At 44.1% G+C, this 21,243-nt stretch overlaps 1 protein-coding gene across 5 annotated transcripts in view; it reads right to left on the reverse strand.

The window, feature by feature from the left end:
• Nucleotides 1-21,243, reverse strand: part of SCAP (SREBF chaperone) — a 73,345-nt gene that overhangs the window by 24,450 nt on the left and 27,652 nt on the right. For 2 of the 5 annotated variants that reach the window (XM_060630893.3, XM_060630894.3), the window contains exon 2: nt 12,116-12,335. In XM_060630893.3, the coding sequence (XP_060486876.1) occupies nt 12,116-12,237 (122 nt within the window). In that variant the 5' untranslated portion in view covers nt 12,238-12,335. Of the gene's footprint in view, nt 1-12,115; nt 12,336-14,284; nt 14,374-14,449; nt 14,634-21,243 lie in introns of those variants that run through there. The other 3 variants (XM_060630895.3, XM_060630896.3, XM_060630897.3) reach the window with 3 other exon arrangements.

Genomic DNA, 21,243 nt, shown 5'->3' on the forward strand with positions numbered 1-21,243 from the left:
GTTTTCATTTTGTGCCATGTCTCACTTTTTAACAAAACTTTTGTTTTTAATTTACAACTTTGATACAATACATGTACAAACCTTAACTATCTGGTGCAATGAACTTTTACATAGGCACACACCTGGGTAACCGCTGCCTAGATCAAGCTATAGAACATTTCCAGGACCTCAGAAGGCAGCTTTGTGCCCTTGCCCAGTGAAGAGCACCCCAAACTACTATCAGAACTTCCATCACCATAAACTCGTTTTGCCTTTGTAATGACTTATACATAAAATCACCCATGCTACGGGTGTTCTCTTTTGTGACTGGCTGCTTTCACCTAAATTTTATCTGCTAGATTCATCCATACATATCAGATCATTCTTTCCCGTAGGTATGTGCTATTCCGCTGAATTATACACTACCCTGCATTTATCCATTCCACTGTCGAGGAACCTGCAGCTGTTTCCAGTTTCAGTTATGAAGAATAGAGTTATTACGGTCATTTTCATAGATGGCTTTTGGTGGCCATCAGCACTCATTTCTGTTGGGTGTGTTCCCAGAAGGAAGTGTTATTTTATAGTGTATGTGTTTGGCTTTGTAGAGAATACCAATTCTCCAAAGTAGTTGTACAAACGTATGTTCCCACCAGCAGTGTGACAAGAGTTCCAACTGCTCCAAATCCTTGCCACCTCTTGACACTGTCAGGCCAATTAAATGTAACCACGTGGAAGAGGACGTAGTGGTATCTCCCTGCGGTTTCAATGTGCAGCAATGTGGAAAATTCTTTCATGTGTTTGCTGGCCATTCAGACATAACCTCTTGTGAAGTCCCTCTTCTGTTTAATTGGGTTGGCTGTCTTTTCCTCATTGATTTTTAGTTCTTTATATATTCTAGACAGGAGTACTGAGTCGTCCTCACAGCTACACATTTCCCTCGTAGTACGACTATCAACAGCATCCCATTAGATTTGGTATTTCGTGGGGCGCCTGGGTGGCTCAGTCGGTTAAGTGTCCGACTTCAACTCAGGTCACGATTTCGCGGTCTGTGAGTTCGAGCCCCGCGTCGGGCTCTGGGCTGACGGCTCGGAGCCTGGAGCCTGCTTCCGATTCTGTGTCTCCCTCTCTCTCTGACCCTCCCCCGTTCATGCTCTGTCTCTGTCTCAAAAATAAATAAACGTTAACAATAAAAATAAAAAATAAAAAAAAGATTTGGTATTTTGTGTCTTTGTTTTTGTCCTCACCTCAAGGTATTTTCTGAATTTCCCTTCTGACTTCTTGACTCATTGGTTGTTTTAGAATATCCTGTTTAACTTCCACCTACTTGTGAATTTTCCAGTTTTCCTTCTAGTATGTTTAGTTTCATTCCCTTGCGATTGGAAAAGATATTCTATCTGATTTCAGTCTTCTTTAATTCATCAAGACTTGTCTGTGGCCTAACGGATGGTCTATCCTGGAGACTGCTCCGCGAGCACTTGAGAACATGTCTTCTGCTGTTGCTGGGTGTTCTCTGCATGTCTGTTAGGTCTGGCTGGTTGACACTGTTGCTCAAGTCCTCCATTTCCTTATCTTGCTGTCTCTTCTTGTATCTAGTACTGACAGCACAGAACTAAAATATCCAACTATAACTGGATTTCTCAATTTCTCATTTCAATTCTGTCCGTTTTTGCTTCATTTATTTTGTAGCCTTGTTATTAGGTGTGTGAATGTTTATAACTGTGATGCACTCTTGCTGTACTAAAGCATTTATCAATATGTAATGTCCTTTATTTTGTTACCTTTTAGATGTTGTCTGACAATCATAGAGCCACTCTAGGTCTCTCTCTGTTACTGTTTGGCATGGAATATATTTTTCCATCCTTACTTTCAACTTCTTTGTGTTCTTATATCTCAAGTGTACTATGTATCTGAAATGTCTTGTTGACAGTATATAGATTCGTTGTAAATTTAATCTGCCAATGTCTCTCTTATTTTTTTTTAAATTTTTTATGTTTATTTACTTTTGAGAGAAAGAGAGACAGAGCATGAACGGGGAAGGGGCAGAGAGAGAGGGAGACACAGAATCCGAAGGAGGCTCCAGGCTGAGTTGTCAGCACAAAGCCCAATGCAGGGCTCGAACCCACAAACCGTGAGATCATGACCTGAGCCGAAGTCGGACGCTTAACCGACTGAGCCACCGAGGTGCCTCTCTCTTATTTTGTTTTTTTAAAGTTACTCATTTTTTTTTTTAACGTTTATTTATTTTTGAGACAGAGACAGACAGAGCATGAACGGGGGAGGGGCAGAGAGAGAGGGAGACACAGAATCCGAAGCAGGCTCCGGGCTCTGAGCCATTAGCCCAGAGCCCGATGCGGGGCTCGAACTCACGGACCGTGAGATCACGACCTGGGCTGAAGTCAGACGCTTAACGGATTGAGCCACCCAGGCGCCCCTCTTATTTTTTTTAATGTTTATTTTTTGAAAGACGGCGCATGTACAAGCGTGCCAGTGGGGGAGGGGCAGAGAGAGAGAAGGAGCGGAATCCCAAAGAGGCTCTGCAGACAGCACTGTCAGCGCAGAACCCAGTGCGAGGCTCGATCGCACCAACCGTAAGTTCATGACCTGAGCTGAAATCAAGAGCCAGACACTTAACCAAACCACCCAAGCAACCCCAATGTCTCTCTTAATAGAAGAGTTAAATCCACTCCCATTTTATGTGATTACTAACAAGGAAGGGTTTACTTGTGCCATTTTATGTCTTGTATGACTTTTGTTCCTCAATTCCTCCAATTGCTGCCCTTTTTTGTATTTGGCTAATTTGTTTATGTGCCACTTTGACTCCCTTCTTTCATTTTCTGTATTTTCAAGTTACTGTTTGGTTACCATAGGGATTACAATTATTATTAACAACTTACAACAACCCAGATTGAATAGCGTTGTTAAAGAGGGGTTCTGCAGATGTGAGCAGGCAGGAGAAAGATCAGTGACCTTGAAAATAAGACAGCTGAAATTATCCAGTCTGAGAAGCTTAGTTTCCATAGTGTCTAAACACTTTGCTATATATCTGTTTCTTCCCTTCTATATTGTTATTGCCACAGATTACGATTTATACATTGTATGCCCATCACTACAGATCTAAAATTACTATTCAGTGCCCCTGCCTTTTAAATCATAAAAGACAGACGTTACAAACCAAACCAAAAATATAAAAGTCTGGTTATATTTACTAGTGTTACTTTTATTTATGGTTTCAAATTATTGTCTAGTATCCCTTCACTTCAGCCTGAAGGACTTGCTTTTAGTGTTTCCTGTAGTGCAGGCCCACTCAGCTTTTGTTTATATGGATATCTCTATTTCTCCTTCATTACTGAAGTCTAGTTTTGTAGAATATAGGATACTTGATTTTTTTCATTCAAAATTTAAAACGTTTTCTCATTGCCTTCTGGCCTCCATGGTTTCTGAGGAGAAATCAGCTGTCAATCACATGGAGACTCCCTTGTACATGAACACTTGCTCCTCTCTCGATGCTTCCAAAAGCCAAGGTTCAGCTGTTTGGAGACAGGCGTCAAAGGCTGTTTCTGGAGATTCAGCTAAGGTTCTGCTTTGGAAAGCCCTGCACAACACAGACTAACCTCTGGGCTCTGAATGTGGAGAGGAGTCTCGGGGCCCAGAGCTAAGAATGATGGAGCTTTAGCTTCACTACAAGATGAAAGCAGGCAGTACACTCTACATCTACATTCACTTTCCATACCACAGCTGCCCAAAACACACTGAACCAAAGGCAGCCTGCTTCTCAAACTGTGAATTAAAAAATATCTGTGAATTCCAGGAGTCTAAACATGGCAGCAGGAAGAAAAAGAAGGGCAGCACACTCCAGAGCATCCAGCTTTCTCAGGATGAAGTCTACAGGCCTTGAAGTTCTTCAAAAGGCTCCCAGCCATTCCCCAACCTTGCCTCGGAGTCACACAACTGCTCTCTTGCTTCTGAGGCTCTGCCCCTGCTGGAACACACTTGCCTATTCTTCTCCTAGATAACTCACCTTGGCGGCCTCACTTGCAGTACCACTTGCTGTAGGAAATCTTTCCCCAAATCTGGGTTGGGGCCCCTCCTTCTGTGAGCTACCAAAGGACCCTATACTCACCCCAACATGGTTCTTACCGTTGGCAACGGACCTGCCTGTCTCTGTCTCTATACTAGTCATGGTTCCTCTCACTGAGCACCTACTATGTGTCAGGCACCGATCCAAGTGCCTTCCATCTATCTGCTCATTTAAGCCTCAGCACAACCCAGTGTGACATGCAGAAGCTATATCCTCACCAGAAGGTGACAAAACCAGGATGTCAGCACAGGCATCAGAGTCTGTGCTCTTACCATCACACTCTAATACTGTGTATTGCATTTCTGTCTTGTTAAAAAACTGAAACATCCACACATTCCTTTTAACATAGGCAAAAGAAAAACACGCAAGAAAAAGAGTCTACAAAATTGCAAAACGCAAGGGAATAATCATCATCCACAGCTACCAAATTCTAGCCAAAAGGAAAACTTGGAAGAAAACTGTCAGGCAATTTTCAAAAGTAAAAACACTCACTTTTCCAAGGTTGGAAAACAGACATTTAAAGAAAGACATTTAAAGAAAGAAACTGTCTGGAGATTTCTACAACCACCCCCATGTTGCTTCCGCAAAACTCGTTTCTAAGACCAGATTATATCTTGGCTTGGCCTGATCTTACAGGGGCAAAGGAAATGAACCAGGTCTCCAAAACCTCCCCTGCTTTTCCTGTCTCAGCTCCACCCATCCAGCTGCTCAGGCCAAGCACTTTGATCTTGATCCTCTTTTTCTCATATTTCACATCTGGTCTTCAGACAATCCTGAAGGCTCCACCTTCAAAATATATCCAGACACCACCACATCTCACCACCTCCAGACCTTCAGCTTAGACTAAGCAACAATCAACTCTCACCTAGAACAATGAATGCACTAGCCCAGCTAGACTCTCCGCTTCTACCCCTGAAATCACTTATCTCTTAATCAAATATGGAACTAAAATCTCCAATCTCCCCCCCACCCAGCCCACACACCACCTGCTACCACGCCTGTATGGCCTGCTCCCCACATCTGGCCGCCCAACACATCCCCAGAGGCTGCTGCCCTCCCCTTCTCCCTTCTAGTCTTACTTCTGGGCATGCTGGCTCAACTTCCAACTGTTAGCATCTGCATCTCTCTCGCTTGAGACTGTTCTGTTGCCGCTGGAGGCCTCTCTGCCCAAGCGGTGGGAACTGATGCTGGCTGGAGGCAGCCCTCAACCAGTGGCTGATGTTGTGTAGATCAGGGGTTGGGAAACTACAGCCCCTGGCCTGTTTCTGTGTGACCTGTGAGCTAAGAATGGTTTTTACACATTTACAGGGTTACTAAAAAAACAAAACAAAACTACGTGACAGAGACCGTATGTGGCCTTACCAACTGGCCCTGTAGGGAAAGAGTCTGCTGACCCTGGCACAGTCTGGCTCCCCCACACCCAGGTGACGAGCTCTGAGGTGGACATCCTGCACCATTTCTCAGCGTTCCCCAGTGAGATTACACAGCTTCCTGTGGTGGTAAGTTGCTGGATGATGCTCCTTCCTATTTCACTTTTCCACCTTCCTACCAGTGCTCACTTCATTTTACACATTAGCTACATGTATGTACTCAAATCCTTGTCTCAGGGGAGCCCAAAACGAAATGCTCCCCTTGCTCTCCCCAAGGCCAGCCAAATTCCTGCTTGTCCTTCTGGGCAACACAGCCTTTGTATTCCTCCCATCCCAGGCAGGTAGGCACATGTCTTCTGTTCTCCATGGCACCCTGCAAACACTGATCCTAGAGACTTCTCATCTGCATGATTAATATAAGAAATGTACAGGGAGGGTCCATGCCATTTTAATTTCTGCATCCCCAATATCAGTCACATAAAAGATGTTCAGGAAATGTTCAGGATTATTTATCTACCAGATGTTCCACGCTCGAGGCTGGCTTCATAACCCATATGGCTGCACAGGACCCCGCGCTCAGAAGGTCTCAGCGCTTGGGGTTTAATGCTCTGCTCTGCAGTAGCTCTATGGAAATTCTTATTTATTTACTTACTTATTTATTTTATTCTCAAGTTAGTTAACATACAGTGTAGTCTTGGCTTCAGGAGTAGAATCCAGTGATTCATCTCTTACACGTAAGACCCAGTGTTCATCCCAACAAGTGCCCTCCTTAATGCCCATCACCCATTTTCCCCACCCACCATGCCCATCAACCCTCACTTTGTTCTCTGTATTTAAGAGTCTCTTATGGTTTGCCTTCCTCTGTTTTTATCTTATTTTTCCTTACCTTCCCCTATGATCCTGTTAAATTTCTCAAATTCCACATATGAGTAAAATCATGTGATATCTGTCTTTCTCTTATTTCGCTTAGCATACTACCCTCCAGTTCCATCCACGTTGGTGCAAATGGCAAGATTTCATTCTTTTTCATCTCTGAGTAGTATTCCATTATATATACATAATTTGGCTATTGTTGATAGTGCTGCTATAAACATTGGGGTGCATGTGCCCTTTCAAATCAGTATTTTTGTATCCTTCAGATAAATTCCTAGTAGTGCAATTGCTGGGTCACAGGGTAATTCTATTTTTAATTTTTCGAGAAATCTCCTGTTTTCCAGAGTGGCTGTACCAGTTTGCATTCCCACCAACAGTGCAAGAGGGTTCCCCTGTCTCCACATCCTGGTCAACATCTGTTGTTTCCAGAGTTGTTCATTTTAGCCACTCTGACCAGTACGAGGTGGTATCTCATTGTGGTTTTGATTTTTATTTCCCTGATGATGAGCGATGTTGAACATCTTTTCATGTGTTTGTTTGCCATCTGGATGTCTTCATCGGTATGGAAATTCTTAATAAATTTATCTTTAAACTTGCTTTTGAAGTGAAGTCCATCACAGCACAGCATGTGCTGAGGGTATGGACTGTAGGCTCACCCATGGTCCCTCCTCCCTGGGACAGGTTCTTGACCACCAGCTCCTCTGCCCTCTCACATCCCAGGACCTGGCCCTGCCCTTCTTGTCCATATATCCCTTTTGTTGCCACCCTGGCAGGGGCCTGAATATAAAAACAAGGGGGCTTGGGGTCAGAGGTACACATCCCGTTGTGTCTTGGGGCAGGGTGAGGCGATGGCCATCCCCTGGGCCAGGGTGGGCTTTTGGATGGGGAGGGGGGACCTTTCAACCACTCCCATGCAAGTATATTTAGGACCTTTAATGGTCCTTTCCCCTGCTTCTTGACCAAGCTGCTGTGCGCTGTCCTGTTGCCCTGCATCCCACAATTACACGGATGCTACTGGCTCTAGTCTCAACTCTTCCTCACTCCCAGTCATCTAGGATGGAGGTTCAGGAGATGCCGAAGACAGATGGAAACATCAGCCTCAGAAATGACACTCAGAGATGTTGCATAAGGCACTTATCTGGAGGCATCAGGGTGGGAGATGTTTTCTCTCTTCCCCTCTCAGGGGAGAACAGTACAGGGCTAGAGGTGGGGTAGCAAAAGACTAGAAGGCGGTATTTCTGAGACCTCCTGCCCTTTCCTGCTTGAGGAAATTTGGGGTGGTAAAGGAGTCTTTGATCTCCCACAGGCATTTCAGAACTTTTCCAGAGCTTGTTTGTGAGGCCAGGAGTTAACCTCTGCTGGGGGGAAGCTCTGGTTCTGGCATGCTGAACAGGTCAGCATCCTGGAGCAGCTGCAGGAGCTGGTCCCTTGGGCTCTCAAGTGCAGGCTTCAGGGCAGAGACGAGGGGTGCTCTGGGACTCATTCTCAGCTACCCAGCTGGCTCTCCAAAGCACAACTGCACATAAGGCTTCAGTTACTTAGATTTCTTTCTTGATCACAAAGAGAATATAAACGTGTCTACAGTGACCACATGGGCGTAGAAAGAAGGAACCTTTAATACAGGCCCCTGTATGCACACTTCCCAAGGACTCATGGTGATCTGGGGAAACTTGAGATGTGGGGAGATGGGGGGAGAGGTGGACAGAGACCATGCAACAGATGTGCAGCCCCAGCTCAAAGGTACTGCATTCTGTCAGAGAAAATGGACGAGGAAAGGGGCCAAGCCTGCTCTGGAATACCCACATAGTTTGCAAGATTACCGTCCTTCATGAGGTTTAGAATGGCCTCTCTATGATTTAACTTGCTCTCCAAATGAAAATCACCATCTCTAGCCATGAGCAGCAGGCTGTAGGATCAACAAGTGACCCAATGACCCTCACGTTGACCTCTGCTCTGCACACAGGCAGTCCGCTAGCCTGGCGCTCGAGCACTCTCTCTTCACCCAACAGTGCACCCACCACATCCCAGGGCGCAATGGGAGCAACGGCGCCCTCTGCCTTGCTGGGCTGCTGCTGGGCCACACCCTCAGGTCCTGATGGCCTAACCTCTAGGAAATGTGAAGACACCTCTTGCCAGTGTCTACATGCTGCAAGTTTCATCAGATTTTCCTGGAGGAAAAAGCATTCACTGTTCCCAGGGTGGTCCAGTGCTGAAGAATGGGGTCTACAGCTCAGGTGGCTGCCAGATCTGAACAAGGACATCAAGTGCAGGGGCCCTTTGAGTTCAAGCTACACAAGGGTCTCATTCCAGGAACAATACAAGATGAGCAACTAAACAGAATCTAGGTATCTAATGAAATTACTAAATGCTATTACTCACACTCTGTTTTCTGCAGGCAACCCGAGGCTCTGAACAGAAGCAGGAACCTGCTCTGCAGAGGGAAGGTTCCCGGGTCAGAAGAGGACACAGAGGCTTGTGCCCTGAGTCCACAACATCTCATCTCCTGCCCCAAAAGACCCACAACCCGTGGATTCTCTGATACAAACTTTATCATTTTTGGAGGCTAACAGACTTCATCTAGCCTTGGAAAATGTTTCCTAAGCCAATCAGATTTTAAGAAAAGTTGTTAAAAAACTCTTTTGCGATAACTCGACAAAGATGTTGGTTTGAGAAAGTAAGTACACAGCGCTAAGAATGGGAGAGTACAAGGCTGATTTTTCTCTTCAAAGAAAAACTTTGGACTGCAAAGACATGAGGAAACTGTGGTGCCGTCAGAGGGCGGGACCAGAGGAGGTAGCAGGTTCTTGGAGGGGCTTGCCGGGATACTCCCTTCCCTGCCCATTTGCTGAACGAGCTGACTGTTGACCTTAAATGATGAAGACGAAGACACCACTTACTCTTCCTGCAGGGTTCAGCTCAGAGGCTCTCCTCCAAAGAAGCCTCCCTGACATTGTCTCCCTTTGCCCCAAGGCCAGGTCACATCTGCTGGGCACAATATCCAATGTCTTGGACCCACAACTGTGCACTTCTGAGAGGAATGATGTGTGCATCACTGGTCTGGCATAGTGCTTGGCATTTATTATGGCCATCTTTTGTTTTTTTAAGCCATCTTTATTGAGAAAACCCAACTTTGTGCTCTCTCCCCAACTTCTGTTATATAGGGCTACTGCCTCAAAAAGACTGTTCTCTGTCTAGGCAGATCCTGCCAGGCCCTAATCCTGGCCCACTGCAACTGAGACCATCTCTCTCAGGCTTCTTGTTCAGAGAGCAAACATCTTGCAATGAAAGCTATCAGCACCAAATAGTATTCTTCAAAACGTTCATATCACGTTTTGATATGATATCAAACGTGATATCAAACTTCACGGGTGAAGTAGAGAAAGCACAGGGCTTTCCACAGGGACCTGCCAGTCATAATATTTACCACTTACCAGCTCTCCACACTAGTTTAATCACCCTTAAAAAAAAATCTAGGACACAACCACCCCCTCCAAGGATGTCAGGCACCAAATGGAACAGTGTGTGTGTGAAAGGAAAAGCATCAAAGGACCTACAAAGCCGGAGGTCAACGAAGATCAGTCTGCCTTTCCTTCCCATCAGCCTAGTCCTACCCTGAGCCTCACCACCCACCTCTTCCTCTAGACTGATGTTCAGCCAGAAGCACCTGTGAAATATAAGGCAGGCTTGGCTGCATCTGGGCTGTACTGGTTGTTAAATATTGTTTTCATCACATCTGCCTCTTCCCCAACTTTCCATCCTATTCTAATTCACCATGAGTCAAGAGGGAGTTCTCCAAACTTGACATGTCAGCTGTCTCCTAAGGTTTTCATACCAGAGGCCCTCATATCATAAATCCAAGGACTGTCTGTTTCTGAAACATTTGTGTAATATCAAATTATTCATTCAAAGATAAGGCCCAACTGCACCCAAGCAGCTGCTACACATATCCTACATTCCCTGTCCAGGAAGCTGCCTGGTCTCAGCTGGCTACACCCAATACCCAGAAGATGAACAGTAAAGAGGAAACATACTTTCCGTTTCCCGTAGCCACAGTTGTGTTTGTGGAAGGGGAATCACAACTACCACCTCCTCAACTCAAACTGCTCACCGAGCAGACAAGTTTAATCCAATGTACTCATCCATCAAGTATTTCTTACCATGTTCCCATGTGCTGAGGCATGTGTAAAGAGGCCATCGAGGAGCTGAGAACTTAGTGGAGGGGAAGCTAAGTTCTACCACCCTCAACAGAAGGCAACATCAGTGATAATAACCATGAGTGTCCCCACACACTGCTGCTCCAAGAATCAGAATAAAAGAGAAAACTCTTTTCACTGAAAGGTGATAGAACTTCAGAGAAATTTTCAAGAAAGACACAGTCTAGTGGTTCTCAGCACATGGTCCCCAGGCCTGGGAACTTGTTAGAGATGTAAATTCTTGGGCTCATCCCACACCTGATGAATGGAAATTCTAGGGTGGTGCTCAGCAATCTGTGTTTAGCATGCCGTCCAGGTGATTCTGTTGCTAGCTCAGGTTTAAGAGCCATGGATTTATCACATAGGCCAAGCCTGGGAAAGTATGATTTTGAAGGAGAGAGACGATTTTTGAAAAGTATGATCTTGAAAGAGATTCTGAAAGAAATAATTAGCCTAGAGGAAAAAACAAGAGCTATGTTCTACTAATTTATCTCCTATAGGATGTAGGAGTATCCTCTACAACACAATCTAACAAAATTTAAACGTCAGTATAAATACACATCCACAGCGAGGACAGTCAGGGTGAGAGAGTGTCATAGTGCTGGCACCAGAATCCCTAGGCCTAGATTTAAATCCCAGTGTCCCTGCTTATTAACTGTGTACACCATCCAAGTCTTCAATCCTCGACCTCACTTTGGTTAAATGGAAATATAACTGGACCGCTTCCCAAGGTTATTATGAAGCACCCAGCAGGAAATTCTCAATGAAAGATGCTCATCTTTCTTAGTCGTAATTAGAAAAGAGCTTGGGATCATTAACAAACTGAACAGTGAGCTCAGTCCTGAGCCACCCTCCTTCCAGCACAGCAATGACTACATCTAACAAATGTCAGATGTACAATGAATATGGAAACCAGAATTCTTTCCAGAGGCAAGGATCATACAGTTGGCTCTTTTCATGGCTGTCAGTGTTTTGGAGCCAAAAAGGCCATCAGATATCTTCTTACACCGAGCCTATCCTTTTATAAGCCACAGCCTTCAGCTTCTGTGAGGCCCCGTGATAGAAAGACAGATGTGGATGGAAGGCAGCTACCACAACAGTCCTTGGTGACCACAGCTGGCCCTGAGAATCAGCAAGAGATCAGAAAGAGGCTCCTCGTGGCCACAAGAAAATGACTGGAGAGCACAGAACCAAGTCTCTGGGTGAGCCTGAACAAGGGTGTCCAAGAAATTGTTCAAATGGACTTGGTTTTGCAACACACTCAAATGCTCCTGCTCTCAACCAGGTACCAAAATGTACCAAAATGAAACTGTCACTGTTGAGAAGGAAAATTAAAAAATCATGCCTTTCAATCATCTTGCGGTTTCTTAAAAGCATTTAAACATTATTCTGAAATAATTTTGAACAAATCTGGAGAATCCCTACGTCAGGGCCAGACTGGACTGTTTCAGTCTAGTGGCTAAATACCCCAGGACTAGAGCTCTCCACCCAGCAGCTTCAACCAGCCGCCAGTCAGTGTATAAAAAGTATACACAGTCCAAGGGCTACCGAGCAGTCAGAATTAGGAAACCTACTGTCCCAACACACTGGCCCAACATATCCAGGACAACTCAGAAACATACCAGCAGGCTAAGATGCAGAGCCCCGTGAAGAGGATGATAGGGATGGGGTAGGATGCACAGAGCAGCCCATGGTTGTAGAAGGCCTGAGATATCTTCTCACGCAGCCTTTCAGTCAGGGTCATCCTCAGCTGAAGTCACCTTGTTGCCATCCCGGAAAGTGACCATGGATCAGCCTGGTGCACGCTGGACAGCACTGACAATGGACACCATCTGCAGATACCTGGCAAGGGAGAAAAGTCAACATTAACAGCTAGTACTGGTTCTGCACACTAGGGCTGCTGGGGGAGGCAGCTGTGACGTGGGTGGAGACATGTTTCAGGATGCCCACATGCAAAATCTGGAGACATCAATCCCAACACACACGTGCACGCGCGCACACACACACACACACACACACCCACCCACCCACCCCTGGTCAGCTCTTAGTGACTGTGGGCAGTTTCTAAGTCAGTCTAACTAAAGAGGCCAAAAGACTGCCCCTCTAGTTCTGATAACAAACTCTCAACCCTCTTCCATAGAAGGAATTTCTAAAAGACCACTCCCCAGGGGCTCCTGGGTGGGTGGCTCAGTCAAGTTGAGTGTCTGACTCTTGATTTCGGCTATGGTCATGATCCCAGGGTTGTGGGATCAAGCCCCCGAGTTAAGTGTAGAGCCCATTTGGGATTCTCTCTCCCTCTACCCCTCCCCTGTTCACATGCGCACACACGCATGTGTGCCCCCTCTCTCTTGAAAAAAAAAAAAAAAAAAAAAAAAAGACCACTCCCCAGACAGGGCATTGTTCTCACAGGGGGCACAAGAAAGCACAGCTGAGTAACAGATATCACCTTTAGCTGCCCTCTGACAGAGGGGTGTTCTGGACACCCTCCCCACCTTTCTCTAGGCACAGGCAGATCGACAGAAATCCTTGGGGGAAAACTTCACACAGGGGTGGCCCCTCAGAAAACACATTCTTGCACAGTGTTCCACTGGTAAAGAATGTTCAGTGGAGGGGCACCTTGGTGGCTCAGTCAGTTAAGCGTCCCACTCTTGGTTTTGCCTCAGGTCATGATCTCACGGTTTGTTTGAGCCCTGCATCAGGCTCTGCGCTGAATGTGCAGAGCCTGCTTGGGATTCTCTTTCTCCCTCTCTCTCTACCCCTCCCCACTTGTGCACTCGCTCTCTCAAAAAAAAAAAAAAAAAAAAAAAAATGTTCAGTGGAGTCAGCCTTTAACATAAAAACACCAAAAGACCCAGGCTCCCGACAGAAAACAAATTCACTGTGGCTGCATCATTAGGTGGAAGCTGCTGCTCTTGGTGAGGCAGTTGTTCCTGGGACACAATCCTGTTGCTGCCTGCCCAGCAGCTGTCTTCTTTCTGGCACAAGGGAACCACCTCCCTCCACAGGATTGGGCCTGGACAGACTGTCAGTCAAGGTGCCACTCCCTGACCCACACCAGGCCGGCTGGGCCTTTGTCCCTGGACTTTGACTTCTGAACAGACAGCAGCAGGAACTGGATGTGGTGGTGCTTATTCAACCCCAAGAGGTTCCCGCTCCTAGGATCACGGCTCCTCTGACACCAGCACTTTCTGAAGATGAGGCTCCACAGCTTTTCTTCCCAGTCTGTGAGCCATCCCATATCCTTCCAATAAATCCTTTCTGCTCGTACGAGTCAAAATTAAGTTCTGTTGCTTCCAACCAGAAAACCTTAAACCAGTAAATTCAGAATAGAAACCTCCAGCAGAAGCCAGGGATCTAGAATTCCCTCCTTACTGAGCTCTCCAATGTTACCCTAGAATAAACCCACTTCTCCTGTTCCCCGTTGCTGTTTTCTTTGGTCGGTGCTACAGGGAACCTGCTGGGACTTGTGTCTTGGCTTGATCAGGCTCACTGATGGAAACCTAGGCCAAAGAGGTGACTCTTCAGCAGTGTCAAGACCAGAAACGAGAAGCAAAAGGAGTCACACGACAGCCAATTCACAAGAAGACAAATGGCTGCCAATCTTTCCACCTTCCTGGAAACACAAGCCTTCAGTGCATATGCAATTTTCCAGTCCAGCAACCCTCTAAGGAAATACAAAGAATCCTCTGTGGGTCAATTCAATAGGAAATGGATAGAGGAGCCAGCAGGTAGCAGCTGCTGGCCCAAGTAGCAGAGGTGTTCACAGTAGCTCAACAATTCACAAGGCTCACCTGGAGCGTGACAGGTCAAAGAAGTCTCTAGCAGTGTACCCACAGCAGGAGACCCACAATAGTGCTCACCACCCAGCGTAAACAAGGATTCTGGGAAGCATTTGTTACTGCTCCTGCGCCACCGGCCTTCCATCCTGCCCCTGGGGTGGGGGTGGGGAAACAAACCTTGATGAGACGCACACCTGTGGAGAGACACTATCAAGAGGATCCCTGAAGACCGAAGGCCATAAACTAGCTTTTCCAACCTCTGTCCTCTGACAAGTCTCTCGTCACTTCCCTGAAGTGTCGCAAAACCAAGCCCTCCAGGAAATTCTGATTTTGTAATCCCAATCTCCTTCTTGGCCTCCTCTGCACACACATCGGCAATACAGGAGGGGTCAGGTCGCACCCCTGCAGTCCAGCTCTTACAAGCGGAACTACAGACAAGAGAAAAAACTATCCAATTCACTTCCGGTTTGCAGCAAATGCAACTCTTTCTGACATGATCTTAGTTAATTTCACCTCCCACTGACCTTTAGTAGTTATACTAATAGTTAATTTTCACAGCACCTGGAAAACAAGGCAAAAAAAAAAAAAATTCTAGTTCATGGCACAGCCAACCTACCTGAACCTACCAAGAGGAGACATTATTCATCTCTACTCCACTGTACACATTTTAATGCAAAGCTACTCCAAAGCAAAATTTACCCAACCTGATCCAAAAACCTGTTTTTCTTACATTGCCCCATACTCATAGGTTTCTTCAGATCAAAATCTATGGCTCTCCTTGAATTTAAAGAGAGAGACACAACATGCACAAAGGATGGAGGCCAGGAGGCCAGAGTGGACCACATTACATAAAAATGTAAACAACCCTGCCGCCTGCCTTTGTGGGAGACCCCACTATAAGCAAAAACAAAGGAGTTTGTTATTAGACACCTAAATTACAGAGCTGTGCACACGAAGGAAAAAACTCCTAGAACCAGTCAGAACAGCCCTCAGGAATTTTACAGAGGAACAAGCATAGATCAAGTCAGTCACTCTGGCTCAGAAAATAAAGGGCACTAGGAATGGAATGAGTCCATGAGGACAGACTGGGGAGGCAGGCGCATCCCACTTTGCTGTGAGCTCACTTGAGGTGCCCACAGTTCTGAACCAGCGCCAAATTATGAAAATACATGTGAAAGTTTCAGAAAAATCCACACATACACGGTATGTTAACATAAGACAATTTTTTTAAGATGATGGTCTTTTTGTGCCTATATTCACCACTCAACATTTAAAATTCTCTTCAACCAACTCACACATTAAGAATCAACCAAGAAAAGGGCACCTGGGTGGCTCAGTCAGTTAAACTCCTGACAGTGGCTCAGGTCATGATCTTGCAGTTCGTGGGTTCAAGCCCTGCATCGGGTTCTGTGCTGACAGCTCAGAGCCTGGAATCTGCTTCGGATTCTCTGTCTCCCTCTCTCTGCCCCTCTCCCACTCCTCTCTCAAAAATAAAAAAAATGTTAAAAAAAGATTAAAAAAAAAAAAAGAATCAACCAAGAAAAATAAATGTGCCAAAGGAAGGTGGAGGAACAGGGAAAAAAGATGTAAAAAACTATACAGACTACAGGCTCTGTCCCACAGCTTTCCAGGACTGTTTGTTGAAAATACTCACCATCTCCCCCAATCTTTGGCTACACTGGAACTGTCACACTTGTTCTTACCACAAAGGTTTACGGACTATCCCATTTCTCTGGAATAAATGCCTAGAAGTGAAACACCTAGGGTAGTATGGTATGTTTACATTTTCTAAGAAACTGCCAAAATATTTCCCAGGGTGCCTGTACCACTTTACATTCCCCCCAGCGACATATGAAACTATTTCTTCTCATCCACCATCATTCAGTATTTCCACTATTTTTTTTTAGCTGTGCCAACAGGTGTGTACTGATAGCTAATTGGGTCCTAAGTTATCCTTTCCTAATGACCAGTGACACTGAACACACACGTGTGCCACATGTCTCTGTGTATATGCCTCAGGATGTTATATATGCAAGATCATGTCATTTGCAAATACAGTTAGTTTAATTTCTTTTCTAATTTCGGTGTTTTTTATGTGTTTTTCTTCTAAAACTGTCTTGGCTAGACCTTCTAGTACAATGTTGAATTGCACTGGTGAGAATGAATCCTCATCTTATTCCTGAGCTCAGGAAGAGAACATTCAGTCTTTCACCATTAAATATGACATTACATGGAAGTTTTTCATAAATGCCTTTATCAGGCCTCTATTCCTAGTTCGAGATGTTTTTTAAAAAAAATCATTAAAGGGTATTGTTTTTTGTGTCTTTTGAGATAATCTTGTGTTTATTTATCCTAATAAGGTTTATAAAGACTGAGTTTTCTTCATATTTTGAACCAACTTTGCATTACTTCTAAATGTTAGTAGACCAGGTTTGCTAATATTTTGTTGAGGGCTACTGTATCTGTATTCATGAGGGATACTGCCCTGCAGTTTTCTTTTTTTATGACATCTTTGTCCAGCATTTGGTATTAGGGTAATGCTGGCCTCACAGGATGATTTGGAAGTGCTCCCTTCTTATTTTTTGGAAGAGTTCATGATAAATCTTTAAACATCTGGCAGAATTCACTAGTAAAGCCATCAGATAATGGGCTTTTATTAGTGGCAAGTTTTTTGTTTTGTTTTTAGTGGGACATTTTAAAATTATTAACTCAAACTCTTTCCTTGTTTCCTGCTATTCAGATTTTCTATTTCTTCTTTTTTTTGTGATTTCATTTTATTTTTTATTTTTTTAAATTTACATCCAAATTAGCATATATTGCAACAATGATTTCAGGAGTCGATTCCTTAGTGCCCCTTACCCATTTAGCCCATCTCGCCTCCCACAACCCCTCCCATAACCCTTTGTTCTCCATGAATCTTTTCTGTTTTGTCCCCCTCCCTGTTTTTATATTATTTTTGTTTCCCTTCCCTTATGTTCATCTGTTTTGTCTCTTAAAGTCCTCATATGAGTAAGGTCATATGATTTTTGTCTTTCTCTAATTTCACTCAGCATAATACCCTCCACTTCCATCCACATAGTTGCAAATGGCAAGATTTCATTCTTTTTGATTGCCGAGTAATACTCCATTGTATATATATACCACATCTTCTTTATCCACTCATCCATCGAGGGACATTTGGGCTCTTTTTATGCTTTGGCTATTGTTGATAGTGCTGCTATAAACATGGGGGTGCGTGTGTCCCTTCGAAACAGCACACCTGTATCCCGTGGATAAATGCCTAGTCGTGCTATTGCTGGGTCATAAGGTAGTTCTATTTTTAGTTTTTTGAGGAACCTCCATACTGTTTTCCAGAGTGGCTGCACCAGCTTGCATTCCCATCTATTTCTTCTTTAAGTCAGTTTTCTTAGTTTGTTTCAGGATCTGCCCATTCTATCTAAGTTAACTAATTTACTGGCATAGTATTTACTATTCATAGTATATCCTTGCAATCATTTTTATTTCTGGAAGGTGGGTGGTACTGTCCCCACTTTCATTAATAATTCTAGTAATCTGAATCTTATTTGCTTGGTCATTCTAGCTAAAGGCTTGCCAAGTTTGTTGATCTTTTAAAAGAATCAACTTTTGGTTTTACTTACTCTGTTGTTTTCCTATTCTCTATTCATTTGTTTCCACTCTAGTTTCATAATTTTCTTCCTTCTGTTTGCCTTGGGTTTATTTCACTCTTCTTGTTGTAGTTTCTTTAAGTTGAAGAATAGTTACCTCCTTAATAGTTGAGGTTATTGACTTGATATCTTCCTCTTCTTTTTGTTATTTATTTGCTTTTGAGGGCGAGAGAGAGAGAGAGAGCACAGACGGAGGAGGGACAGAGAGAGAGGGGGAGACACAGAATCTGAAGCAGGCTCCAGGCTCTGAGCTGTCAGTGCAAAGCCTAATGTGGGGCTCGAACTCATGAACTATGAGATCATGACCTGAGCCACCAACTAAGCCACCCAGGTGCCCCTCTTCCTCTTTTCTTAATATAAGCATTGACAGCTATAAATTTCCCTCCAAAAACTACTTTAGCTGCATCCTGTAAGTTTTCATATTTGTGATTTTGTTTTCATTCACCTCAAAGTATTTTCTCATTTCTCTTATGCTTTCTTCTTCGATAACTGGGTTTTTAGGGGTTGTTATTGAGGTTTCCTTATATTCTTTCAATAGGAGTCTTTGTCTGATATGCTCTTTGGAAAGATTTTCTCCCACTCTGTAGCTTGTCTCCTTTTTTATTCTTTCTACAAACTTTTTGACATAGCCAAAGTTTCTAATTTAGATGAAGTCTAATTTATCCATTTTTCTTCTTTTATGGATCATGCTTTATTTGCCACGTATAAGAATTCTTTACCCTGCTGTGCTTCTGAAACTTTTCTCTGATGTTTTCTTCTAGCATTTTTTATAGTTTTACATTTAAATCTATGATCCATTTGAGTTATTTTTTTATATGCTGTGAAGCTTAGGCCTAGGTTGTTCTCTCCCGACCACCCCATAGATATCCAATTGTTCCCACAGCAACTGTCGCAAAGACTACCCTTCCTCCACTGAACTGTCCTGACACATTTCAGTCTGTTTGAACTACTACAACAAAAATATCATGCACTGGGTGGCTTAAACAACATATATATATTTATTTCTCACAGTTCCGGAGGCTGGGAAATCGAAGATCAAGGCACTAGCAGACTACATTTCTGGGGAAGGCCCACTTCCTGGTTCACAGATGGCTATCTTCTGCGTCCCTACATGACAGAGAGTAAGAGGTAAGAGCTCTCTGGGGTCTCCTTTAGATGAGGGCACTGATCCCATTTTTTTTTTTTTTTTAATTTTAAACGTTTATTTATTTATTTTTGAGAGGGAGATAGAGTGGGAGCAGGAGGGAGGCAGAGAGAGAGGGAGACACAAAATCGGAAGCAGGCTCCAGGCTCTAAGCTGTCAGCACAGAGTTGGACGCAGAGCTCGAAACCACAAACCGCGAGATCATGACCTGAGTTGAAGTCAGATGCTTAACCGACAGAGCCACCCAGGCGCCCCGGCACTGATTCCATTCTTGAGGGCTTCACCCTATAACCTAATCACCTCCCAAAGTCCCCCACCTTCCTAGTATCATCACACCAGGGTTAGGATTTTAAAATGTAAATTTGGGGGAGTCACAAACATTCAAAAAGCAGTTGGCTGTACTTGTGTGGGTGTATTTCTAGGTTTCCTAGGTCCAGTGATCTATGTGTCTATCCCTCTACCAATACTACTCACGATTACCGAAACTATAAAAAAGTTTTGAAATGGGTATTCTGATTCCTCCCATTCAAAACTGTTTGATCTAGAGTCCTTTTTGTAGATTCCTTGGGATTTTCTAAGTGGATTATCATGTCATCTGCAAATAGGGTTGCATTTATTTCTTCCTTTCCATAATTTCTTCAAACAGTTTTCTGTACTACTCCATCGCCTCTCCTTTTGGGACTTCAATAACATGAAAAGCTAAACCTTTTGTTATCGTCCCATAATTCCCTGAAGCTCTGTTCACTTGTCTTCAGTTTAATAATTCCTATTGGGTCAGACCAGATAATTTTCACTGTTCTATCTTCAAGTTAACTCACTCTTCTTTTATCTCCACCCTGTTACTGAGTCCCTTTAAGGAATTTTTAATTTAGTTTTAGTTACAAATTTTACAATTTTATTTTTAAATTTTTTTTCAACGTTTATTTATTTTTGAGACAGAGAGAGAGAGAGAGAGAGACAGAGAGAGAGCATGAACAGGGGAGGATCAGAGAAAGAGGGAGACACAGAATCTGAAACAGGCTCCAGGCTTTGAGCTGTCAGCACAGAGCCCGACGCGGGGCTCAAACCCACGGACTGCGAGATCATGACCTGAGCTGAAGTCGGACGCTTAACCAACTGAGCCACCCAGGCGCCCCTACAATTTTAAATTTAAATGTCTAATTTCCCATTTGTTTCCAGGGTGTTCACCCCTACTTCTTGAAGTTTTAATTATATTTTAATTATGCTTTTTGCCTTAAATTCTTTGATAATCCCAACATCTATAACATGTCATAGTTACCATCTGCTGACTGTCCCTTCTCCTTAGGAGACAGTAAGATTTTCCCAACTCTTCATATACGGGACAATTTTGAATTTCTGGATATTATGCTATGTTACTCTGGATCTTGTTTAGGTGCAATGGAAAACAGTGAATTTTTGTTTGTTTGAACAGTAACTACATTGATTAGGTCCAACCCACAAGTTCCTATCCATCTTTTGTGGGCTGTGTTGTGATGTCAGTTTAGTTTTCACAGCCCCTGTGGTACTACTGTGATCTGTCCCAGGTATACCATGCAGTGGCCAGCACACTTCACCGCTGAATCCTCAAAGCTCTTGGTATGCTGTTCAGGGGTCAGATGCATGCATGCTATTTCAAAGGAGAGCCCAGGAGTTCATACACAATACTATGGGTTCACTTTGTTGAGTTCCTTCCTCTCTGCAATCTTCCTAACACTTTTCAGCTCTCAGGGGCCCCTTTCCTGGTCTTCTGGCTAAAAAGGAAAGGCTTTAGCTTCTCTGCTGAGTACCTCCCACTACTGTGATTGCCCCTAGGGTAAAGTGGTGAGAGGACAGAGAAAACAAAACCAGTGAATGTCACCATGCTCTTGGGACCATAATCCCTAAAAATAAAAGGACTCCTTTCCCATCTGGCTGCCAATGTCACTGCTGCCTCCACTGCTATAGACTTTCATGGGGGCCAGGGCAGGAGAAAATGGGGGAGGGGGGAATGTGAACAACAACAACAAAAAGATCTTCATCCATCTCTACTCTCTGACCCATAGGAATCCCCTTTCCTGCTCTTGAGACTAGAAAGAGAGGGATTCTCTTGGACCTTACTCTGTATGCACCCAGTTCCAGATTTTCCTCTACCTTTGAGTCCAGGCTGGAAGGTATGCTAAGTG

This window comes from Panthera onca, chromosome A2 (genome assembly GCF_046562875.1).
Source record: "Panthera onca isolate mPanOnc1 chromosome A2, mPanOnc1 haplotype 2, whole genome shotgun sequence".
In the NCBI taxonomy this organism is placed as follows: domain Eukaryota; kingdom Metazoa; phylum Chordata; class Mammalia; order Carnivora; family Felidae; genus Panthera; species Panthera onca.